Source organism: Parus major, chromosome 12 (genome assembly GCF_001522545.3).
Source record: "Parus major isolate Abel chromosome 12, Parus_major1.1, whole genome shotgun sequence".
Taxonomy (NCBI): Eukaryota; Metazoa; Chordata; class Aves; order Passeriformes; family Paridae; genus Parus; species Parus major.
This window is the reverse complement of record NC_031781.1, coordinates 19,158,991-19,170,018: the sequence shown is the minus strand read 5'-3', so window position 1 is coordinate 19,170,018 and position 11,028 is coordinate 19,158,991. Positions and strand designations below refer to the sequence as shown.

At 52.5% G+C, this 11,028-nt stretch overlaps 1 protein-coding gene across 13 annotated transcripts in view; it reads right to left on the bottom strand.

The window, feature by feature from the left end:
* Nucleotides 1-1,915: 1,915 nt before the first annotated feature.
* ITPR1 (inositol 1,4,5-trisphosphate receptor type 1) overlaps nt 1,916-11,028 on the bottom strand; it is a 159,492-nt gene continuing 150,379 nt past the window's right edge. For all 13 annotated transcript variants that reach the window (XM_033517333.1, XM_033517334.1, XM_033517335.1 and 10 more), the window contains 2 exons: nt 7,627-7,788; nt 1,916-3,286 (listed from right to left, as the gene is read on the bottom strand). In XM_033517333.1, coding sequence (XP_033373224.1) covers nt 3,197-3,286; nt 7,627-7,788 — 252 coding nt within the window. In that variant the 3' untranslated portion in view covers nt 1,916-3,196. The remainder of the gene's footprint in view (nt 3,287-7,626; nt 7,789-11,028) is intronic.

The window sequence follows — 11,028 nt, the reverse complement described above, 5'->3', positions numbered from 1 at the left end:
AATTGAGGAATGCACGGAGATCCTTCCCCTCTAGGGCTTTCCATTACTAGCAGAATTGGTAGATTCGGTTTGGTTCTTCCTCTTCAGAAGGTCACTTTGATTTCCAACTCCACATGGAAATTCTTATTTAAGACACCAAGTAATCGTGGTCTCAAACTTTAGCATCCAGCAGTCCCGCTTAATGAAACCTGATGCCAAAGGAAAACCCAGGTGTGTGCAGGGCAGGTGGAACCTCCCTGGTTTCAATCTAATCCTTAAACCAACAGCCATCTGTCTGTCACGCAGTCATTCATTTTACTGGATGTCAGCTATGTGTTTTTAGAGCCAAAAAGCTCCTTCCTGTGCAGGACCTAAACTTACAGATGCCTCTCTCGGGTTTTGGGGGGGTTTTCCACTTGAGAGTCCAACAATTGTGAATAAAGCTTTTTGTGATGTCAGAGATACTCAGCTTTTGTGGAAAGGAGTACCCCAAATGGGGAAGTTAAGCAGATCCCTCACACAGCTTTTCTCTGAGATCAGGAAGTTGCCATGGGGCACCAGGTCTCAATCCAGAACGGGAAAGTCCTAACACAGATTTGACCTTGGAAGCTGCAGGGACAGAGCCACCCCCAGCCCCAGCAGGGTTTTGGTCATTCTCTGCCTCTGCTGGCACAGCTGTGATACAGCCAGAGTGAAAAATAATAATAAAAAAAGCTTAGAAAACCCGAGAGTGAAAAAAGGAAAAAAGTGTTAAATGTCACTGCAGAAATGAATCTGAATGACCTGTTTGTGGGCTGAGGAGAGGAAGAGTCACCTTCCTCTGCTGACCAGGTGACACAGCCTCTGCTCAGGCTGGGGACACAGTGTGACCTCCCGAGCCGTGTGTGCCACTCCTGGAACCACCCAGCATCCCGGGGCGGTGGCTGTGCTCTGCTTCTCCTGCTGCAGCTGCACCCGAGGGACAGAACCTCCCTCTTTGCATCTCCCCAAGCTCCTGGGAGGGCAGAGCCGCAGTGAGCAGCTGGTTCCAGCCCACTGCTCTGACACGGATCACGGAGCAGGGCTGTGCCAGCGCTCACCGCGCTCCTGCCTTTTTAAGGTAAAGATGAAGCAACAGCGCACATCCTCAGGGGTGCCCTCTCAGGCTGTGCTCAGCCCTCTCACCTGACTGCCAGGGGCTCCGGGAAGCCTGACAGATTTGTGTGTCTGCTTCTCCCTGGATGGCAGGAGGGGAAGGAGTGAGTCAGGTACGTGTCTCTGCTGCTCGGGGAGAACAAAATCCTGCTCCTCCAGCGCGCCACCCCGGCGGCAGCCGCAGCGCCGCGCTCCCTCTGCGCACACCTTGCTGCAGAGGGGAAGGCAGATTTGCCAGGAGATATAAATGGAAATACATGTGATTAAGGAGTCAAAATCTCACAGATAAATCTGGCTGGGAGACTGCTGGTCAGGCTGCCCTCCTTCCTCTCTCCCGCTGAGCTTTCCTGATGACCCGAGCTCGGGACACGCACCCTCCTCAGACGGTTGTGTGCACTTACCAGATTAAAGATGATTAATTGTACCAGGTAGTTCCTGCTACATCTTAATCAAATACACATAATCAGCAACGCTCCTGTGCACACGATGCTTGGAGCTGGAGGGGTTTTTAACTCTTACATGCTCCACTGACAGCCACAAACCTAAACTAGCAGTGGGGAGAGTGTGAAGTATCCCAGCCTGGGGTGGCTGCAGGGGAAGTTCCCTGGGTGCCAGTGCCTCTCACTGCTGGAGGAGGGACATGCCCTGGTTTTAAAAAAATCCACCTCTGCCCCCTGGGAAAAGCCCCATCCTTACCTGCCAGGTCCCTGTGACGCCACACCCCAGGACACAAGTGTGACAGAACACAGAACTGCCACACATCACCTTGGAGGGGACACAAACCACCAGCAGCCTCTGACCGTAGAGTATTTTGCATCATTTATTTAAATACCTATATTTATGCATTTACAAATTTTCATAGCTCTGTCTGTAGCTTTTTTTTCTTTTTTTTTTTCTCTTTTGTAGACAGTATTGCAGAGAAGTCAGCTTCTGTAAAATGAGGTCCATGTATAAAACTATGCAGCGGATTGGAGGAAAAAAACCCAACCAAACAACAACCTGACAAGTTTCCTTTCACACTCTGGAGAATCAGAAACCAAAGAAAGTGGCCAAATGAAAGGGGACAGGGAGAGGAAGGGGTGGGACAGAGCAGCCTCAAACCAGTGGCTCTCACACAAGCATTACACACATCAGTGCTCAGCTACAGGACACGTTTCAGTCGGTGCAGCGCCTGTTTGCTAAAGCTTTAGCAGGCACGTAGGTCTCTAATGAAAAAATAGAAGGAGAGGATCCTACACACTGAGAATGCAAAGCCTGGACAGCCTCAGCTCGGTCCTGGGAGACTGCACCGACTCGCCAGCAGTGCATCCTCATTCCAAACTTCATTTTGCATAAAAAGTTCCCTTTAAGAAATCTTAGCATTTAAAAAACCCAACCCGGTGTCTGAGCTCTTCTAGCCTCAGCACTCTAAAGAAATCTCTTGAAAAATACCTCCTGCTTTCCTCACTCGGAAGCTTCAAAATAACATTTTGCTTTAATCGATACCAATTGAACAGCTCACAGAGTCCCAGCGTCATCCCTGGGAGGAAGAGGCAACAAATATGGCATTGCAAGATATTTACACACATGGTACAAAAATGTCCAAGGGTATGAAAAAATCACCAGTTACACAATTTTGCAGCAGCCTCATTTACACCTGTAATTTTATACCATTTATTACATTGTACTAACACACCAGATCCAAAGATGTGCACTCCCTTTAGGACATTCAGGAGTTCCAAATATATTGTGATTGCATAATTCATATTGCACAATTGTATAAAAACATAAATACTAGCTATTCTATTCTTTTTTTTTTTTTTAAATACAAAATACATGTCACATAGTCAAATAATCTTTTCAAGTGCAATTCAGGTGCTCTCTTAAGTCCTTCCAAGGAAAAGGCAATTTTGATAGTTTTGGCACAAAGTTTAACCTCTGTCCCGTGCCAACAGTTCTAATCACAATCCACACACCCCCAGCTTGATAGAGTAGCAGTCATGTACATCTAAGTATAAAACCAGGGTATTTACAGGATGCACAGGAGGTGGAGGGAGCAGCCCCCGGGCCGGGATGGTCCCGGAGGGGCCGTGTCCCTCCCAGCTCAGGCTGGCTGCTGCTGCAGGTTCACATTCATGGGCGGGGGGTGTCCAAGGAGACCGATGCGCTGCTTCTGCTTCCTCTGCTCTGTCATCTGGAAAATTAACAAGTTTGCTCATTAGGCCTCGGCTCTTCCTGTGCGTCAGCTCGCCCAAGGGCCTGTTGTGCTCGGTGTTTGCTCCGGAGCGCCGGCTCCAGCCCAGTCCGTGTGCCCGGGCACTGCTGGGCCAGGGACGCTGCAGCCTGCAGAGAGCTCCTGGCAGGAATTCCCTGCAACCCGTCCAGCACAGACAGAGGGGGTGGAAAAAGGGGCGAGCCCTGCACTCAGGCTGGGAACACCCTTGCCTTTGCTGGAAAAGACTGAGCACTCCCCGCTCTCATCCCGAGTGAGCCAAGAGCCCTCCCCATCTGCCAAGGCAGCATTTAACCAGCTCACTGCCACACACCCCCAGCGTCAGCATTCCCCATCTGCTGCCCGGTAATTAAATAATGTTTCTCCTGATCGCTGAACCGTGAATGGAAAATGGATCACTGTTTGTTATTACTGATATTGAGAAATGGCCACAGTCCAATGGCTCCACGCTGGTTTCTTAAAACTTTGTGAGGTTTCTGCAAGTTACATAAGCCATGTAAGGAATGACTCTGGCTGGGCAGGAGCGAACAGCTGGATCCCACAGCTGGATCCCACTGCTGGATCCCACAGCTGGATCCCACAGCTCCTACTGTGCTGCAGAGGAGCCGACACTGGGATGGCTCACAGGGAACGCCAGGACAGCCCCTCATCCCTGCACCACCGAGGGCACCTGGGCTTCCCCAGAGCCCCCTCAGGGCTCAGCACACGATCCACGCTCCCATCCTGCTCCTGCTGCTCCTTCCAGCCACATCCACCATTTAACTTCTTCAGCTTTTGCTGTCTAGTGACAAACACCAGCCAATGTCACTGCTCGTGGCAGGAACCCCAGGAGAAGGGAGGTGGTGTGGACACGTCTGGTTCATTTGTGACACACTTGGGATCACGGAATTGTTAAACTGGATAAGACCTCTAAGATCAAATCCAACAGTCAGCCCAGCCCCACCACCAGTCACCACTAAACCATTGAGTGCACCTGTTTAAAAGCCCAGTTTCAGCAGATGGAGTTTCCCAGCTGGTGCAGGGTATCCTGGTGGCTGACCTCGGGTCTGGAGCTCTCTGTGGGGACTGGGATTGCTCCAAGGCTCCTCCACAGCCCGCAGGCCGGACGTGCTGCACACCCCACACCTCTCTGTGTGTCCAGTGGCACTCCTTTAACTCCCTGAACCGCCAGGAAAAGGCTGAAACACCATCATTCCTCTTGAAACCATAATTAAGCTCGACCTCACGAAGCACTTGCTCACTGCCTGGCCCAAGGGGAGGCAGAGCTGCTGCTCTCCCTTTCCCCAGGGCTGCCCGCAGCCTCCCAGGCCAGGACACACCTCCTGCTCCTCTGCACAGCTGCTGGAATTCTCTCCTCAAAAAGCTTCTGATGCTTCACAGGGAATGGGAGCAGGAGGAGAGAGGTCTTCCCAGAGCTCTCTGATCACACACACAATCCCTGCTGAACCTGAATGTTAAACTGCTTCTAAGATAACCCACACGTGGAAATTCAGAGAGGCCACAAGGACTCGGCTTAAAAATGCCCCTTGACATTAATTATCTTCCCTGAGCAAACCAGGAGTCACAATTTCACACTGCCAATAAACTGATTCAGAGGACACATGGAATAAAAATGGAAAGAAAGAGGAACAATGAAAAGGGACTGTAGGGGATATTTTTCAGGCTGGGTAGAAAAGGGATGGTGCACCCTGCTGCAGGTGTTTGTAGAAGATGTGGCTTTAAAAAAAGGGAAGAATAAAGCATCCAACCATAAATAAGAGGGAGAAATGCAATTTTAGTGTTGATGCAGAACATTATTAATCCTGCACGATGCTAAATGCTTGTGTGGAGGGCCCAGGGTTGCAGGAGGGAGCAGCTTACTGCCATTACATTTACTGCAGAGTGAATCCCCTGCAGCACCTTTCCAGTGCCAGCACGCCTGGGCTAAGAGGCCATAAAAGCCACACACAGCGAATCCCCAGGGAGCTGCCAGGCCCTGGATTGTGCTGACAGGACCCAAACACCACCCAAGGGGTCCCCTGGGGTTCAGCTGAGCCAGGCTGGGCTCCCCAATGACGCCTGGGGCTGCTGGAGGCTCCCAAGGCTACGGAGAGTTGGAGCCGCCTCCGGGAATGGGACAGGAGCAGGGACAGGAGCAGGGACAGGAACAGGGACAGAGACAGGAGCAGGGACAGAGACAGGAGCAGGGACAGGAGCAGGGACAGGAGCAGGGACAGGAGCAGGGACAGGAGCAGGGACCAGGAGATGGGGAGCAGGATCCCACAGGACACGGGGGGTGCTGCCAGCTGAGCCAGCCTGAGCCACACCTGCAGTTCAGGGGTCTGTCCCCACCAGGGCCCGGCCCCAGGAGCGATGCTCGAACTCAGTGACACCGGAGGAGGTGCTGGGAAGGATTTCTGGGTGATTACATCGAATCCCCTGCTGCTGCAGACAATTATGGTGTAATCTTTTCGCACAGAATTAAAGTGATCAGGATTTTAATGGCTCTTGGTGCACTTTGGGGAAGCAGGCGGGCTGGAACTCGGCTTCTAATAATTAGAGTCTCCAGAAACCTAACGAGCTTGAAGAGCAAATGAATGAGAGGTTTTCCCTTTATTTAATTACAAGAAAATAAATACAAATAAAAATTCCCTGAGTTAGTTCCTTTCCTGGAGACAGTTCCTGATCAGGAGGAGGGATATACTGGCTTTGTCACATAATTGGAGCATCCTGCATCTTCAGCAGGGCTCTCAATAATGGTACTTAGGGGAATTCCTAAAAGCTATCACCACATTAATGAAGCTGGTTTCCTCTCTTGCTTTTACAGTCAAATAGCTCTCTAAAAGCTAAACCCTTCATTCTTATTTTCACAAAGAGAGAAGAAGGGTTTTAGTGCTTGGTCAGCCAAGAGGGCTGTGAGCTTCAGAAGAAATGTGGATGTGTCGTGAGGCCGTGGGGAGGCTCCTGTGCCTGCAGAGCCCTTGGAGTCAGAGCCTTCAGCAGGGAGACACATGGGGAGGGATAATTGTTTCCAGGCAAAACAGCCAAACCACTGCCCGGCAAGAATTAAAGCCCAGACAAAAGAGCAACTGCCTCTGCCCTCCATCCTCAGCCCAACTGGAGCAAGGGGCTGTGTGGAACCGTGCCTGAGAACTAATTACAGCCTGGGGCAGCGAGGCTGTCAGCTCCCAGTCCCCCACATTAATCCCTTCCTTGCCTCCACAGGGTGCAGGGACAGGGCCCAGCTCCAGCCCGAGTGCAGAGCGTGATCGGAAGGCAGGAGCCGGATCTCGGGCAGGGCTGGCTGCCAGGGCCTCCTGACAGAGGAGGGCTCTGTGGAGACCCCCAGCCAGCCCAGCAGAGCCAGGCAGCAGGGATGGGATCGCTGCTGGGAGAGGAACTGACCCAGGGCTGCTGGGCCACTCCTGCCCCGGGCAGCTCCATCCACCACCCGGGTGCAAGTCAGCAATTAATCTTACCCAGTGCCAGTACCAACATACATTCACTAATTGAACCATCTGGCTCAGGTTATTAATGCACAGAGATTAAGCAGCCACCACAAACAGGGGCAGCTTTCCCTCCAGTTCGGCTGGAATCCCCGTGGACAACACCAGCTGAAGCCCTGCTGCCTCTGCCTTTCACAAAGCCATGGCTGGGGCTGGGCTGGGCACCACCCCATGATGCTCTCCAGCCCAGCCAGGGCCAAGCAGCTCTTGCTGCAGAGAAGCTGCTGCACCACAAAAACACCACAAGCTCTGTGGAGCGCTCACCAGCTCCACAGCAGCTGTGCCTGGTGCAGTGCAAACCCCTCCTGGGGATGTGTGTGCTGCAGGCTGAGGGTGGCAGCAGCCAAATCACATCTGCACAGCAGCACAGAGGGAGCAGCACCGCCAGGAACCACCCAAGTGCTCCTCCAGTTTCTCGGTGGGTTTTGAGGTGCACACAGTGACACAGCCCTTGTGTCGGTGTCACACCTCTGGCTGACAGGATCGTGCTCAGCTCTCCGGGTTACAACCCCAAACAACAACAACAACACACACGGGCTCCCTGCACCAGCCAGGGCTGACTGAAGTTAACTCTGGTGATGTTTCTAACACAGGTTTTCCCTTTCTGATGTGGCCACTTTGGAGCTCGCCAGTTGGGCCAGCACCAGGCAGCTCAGCTGGAGCACAGGGCTCTGGGGGAACATCTGGTTTGTTCAGCTCTTCCCTAACCACCAGTTCCTCTGGGAAAGCTCTCCCTGGGGTCTGCAGAAGCCGTGGAGCTGCAGAAGCCCAGCAGGAGCTGTGTGCCACCCATCACGGTGTGCGGCCACTCCTTACCTGATCCTTGAGCTCCGAGAGCTGCCCAGAGAGGTTGGTCACGAGCTTCATGGTGGACTCCAACTTCTCCTGCAGGTTCCTCAGCTCGTTCTGCTCTCCCTCCGAGTCGCTGCTGACCAGTGACATGGCCCTCATGCGGGGGAACCAGTCCAGGTTTCTCTCCTGAGGATCACACAGCAGGGCACAATTAGCACATGAAAACCTGCCCAGGAGCACAGCACAGCCAGCTCTGAGGGACATTCCTCGGGTGCAGCAGCTCTGTGTTTATCTGCAGTTATCTGCACTTGCATCTCACTGGAAACTTTGCAAAGTGCCAGCCCGAGGCACTGCTGGGAATTGGGGCTGCTCAGTGCTGGGGTTCCCTCTCCAGCTACTCGCTCTCCCCAGCCCTTGCTCCCTCTCACACACCTCAGGATAAATGCTCAAACACTGGACATTAAACCAGCCCAGGTTTCACGTCTGGACTCAGCATTTCTCACTGCTAGAAATCCACTGCCATCCTACAATCTTTTCATTTGTGTTTGAGGAAGATTTTCTGCTTTTTTTTTGGTCACGCAAAGCTTGGCTGTGCTCTCTGATAAAAGAAACCAAGTTCTACGAAAAATTCTTCCATAGCTGAAATACTTCCTTTTTACTGAAAAAGAGAATCATATTTTGAGTGTCTGGTTCAGGCTAGAATGTGGGATAGCAGTATTACAAAGCACTGCCTGTAGAGTTTTCCTTCAGCCATACAAATTCTCTCATATTCCATGTTTAAGTTACAGTCAGGAATGTCACTGGACACACTCTCAGCCTGAGGAGCCTGAACAGTCACCCAGGCACTCGTGTACACGCCAGAGATGTTAAAAATAAAGGCAGGAGCGGAACAGAAAGCCACAAAAGAGGAGGAGGGGTGCACCCCACGTCCTGACACCTTACAGTTCAACATCAAACTGGTTTCCCATCCAGTCTGGTTCTCCTCCCACGCCACAGATGAAATGGAAGCTGAACTGGGGCTGGCTGAGGTGAGGGTGTGTGTGCTCCCACAGGTGACACAGCTGGGGAGTCACTGCATTAACACCAAGGGATGCACTTAATCAAAAATCAATCAACCCTGCTGATTAGCAGTGACCAGAGCTCACCCCACTGCGCTGGCCAGGCTCTTCTCTGGGCTCTCAGCTTGGTTTTACAGCACTGTAAACTCCTGGCTTTTTGTCATTCCCTGCCTAAATCTCCAGCTCCCGCTTCCCTCCATGCTGCCCCCATTCCCAGGAGCATCCATCCTGCTTCATCAGGGCTGTGCACCTCTACAGAGAGCTCCATTCACATCCTCTCTGCAATTCAGATGCGATGCCAAGACTCATCAGCTTAAATTAGCTGCTTGTGATCTGCCTGGAGTTCCCTTTTGCCAGGATGAGAAGGCAGAAAGCAGGCCCTTTCCCATGCAGCCACCACAGCATTCCCACGTGATGCAGAACTGCCAGGAAGGCTGTTTGCTCCTGGTCTCTGTTTACAGGGCAGATGGTTTCTGCTAATAAAAGGGAAAAAAAAAATATCTATGTACAAAAAAAATATGCCTTTACCAAGACAAGTGCCACAATATTTTGGACTTTAGGAAACGCCAGTCCCACAATTAAGGTTTAATAGTAGGAACAGGCAACACTGCACTGTGTTCTTCCAGCTGTAGTAAAATCCTCATTAGGGAGGAGGGGGCAGCTCCACATTTGTGCTCAGGTGCAGCATCCCCCACCCAGGGAAAACCAACTACACCAACTGTGCTTCTCCCTGTTCCTCCAGGGAAGAAACAAGGACAGAGGACAAGGAAAATTAGAGTAAAATGCAATTTATATTTGCAGATTTGCCTGGACCCTCAGGCTCACATCCTGAGGTTTCCAGGCAGACACAAGAGCCCTGAAGCTCCTGCCTGCCCCGTTCTTGCTCCAGAAATATTTTCCTTGTTCCCAAAAACGTTTCCAAGGCCATCCCCAGAGCGTTCCCAGGCCCCATCTTTGAGAAGGATGAAAGGGGTGAGGGCAGCACCAACTTTCCCTACCTGCAGTGTTTCATAACAAATACCCCAAAGCACTTTCCAACATTACTGTGCAATTTAAGAAGGCTGCAGCTGCTGCAGAGGCTGTGACTTGATCGTTCCAGGCCCGGAAGGTGAAATCAAACAGCACCCACAGCTTCTGCAGCCTCCTCAGAGCTTCCACACTCACTGGCTTTCTGAAAGCCCCAGCCCTCAAAGTTGGTAAATCTTGGCTTTGATTTGAAAAAAACCAACAAAGCACCTCTAGTTCTCATACCAAGGTTGAAGGATTAAAACCAAACCATGCTCCACGTGAACTGCAGGGCTGAGGCAGGGCAAGGCTGAGGACAAGGAGCCACAGCCCTCTGGGCTGGCTCTGAGCTGGGGGACAGGGCTCACAGGTCAGCAGAGCCCTGCTCAGTGCTGACCCACCTGGGAAAGGGTTAACAGGCACCTGGAAGCTCCCTGTGCAGGGACAGCCTCAGGGAAGGACCTGGACACCCTCTCCCCACCCTGACTGGGCTGCACTGATCCCTGTTCACAGCGGGTTAGCACCACCAGAATTTATCCTGTGTCCAGCTGCCACCCCAACAAGGGGGTGTCCACCCAAACAGGCTGGGAGAGCACAGGGAGAGAGGTGCAGATAAATCCCTGTAGATGCAGCAAATGCAGGCACCAGGTAACGCTCCCTGGGCCAGGCTGGTGCTGGGACTGTCCAGGGAGGATGGAGGGAAGCTGCCAGCACGGCAGGACACAGCTCTGCCTTCTTCTTCATCCTGGATTTCACTGGAAACCTTGAGCCTGTTCTCCAGCCTCCCCCAGCCCCGCAGAGAGGAGCTGGATGTGACCAGGCTGCTGACACACCGCCCATCCCTGTCCCTGCTGGGAGTGTGGGGGTGTTTGCTTTCAAATAAATAAATATTTAAGCGGAGCCAGCACCGATGGAACGGAGCAGGAATGCTGAAAGGTCAGGGGATGGTGATCCTGCTGGGCCAGCCTGGCTCCCAGCACTGCCACTCCGGGGTCAATGAAAGATTTATATCTCCATGATCCAGTTTCTGCTGAGCTTCAGCTCTGCCCTGGGGTGCCTTTAAAGATACGGCCTCACATCCCTCTTGGGCTTTGGAGGTGTTTTAGAGGCAGAGTGAGCCGGGAGAGGGGAGCCTGCCCGTGCTCCTGGGCAGCTCCTGGCACCTGCAGACTGATGCTCTTCACAAACTGCCCCAGATCCTGGGGTGCCCTCAGCTCCCTCTGCCCCCAACCCTGGGGTACACCCAGCTCCCATTCCCAGGATCTTGAGGCACACTCAGCTCCCATTCCCAGGATCCTGGGGCACACTCAGCTCCCATTCCCAGGATCCTGGGGCACACTCAGCTCCCATTCCCAGGATCCTG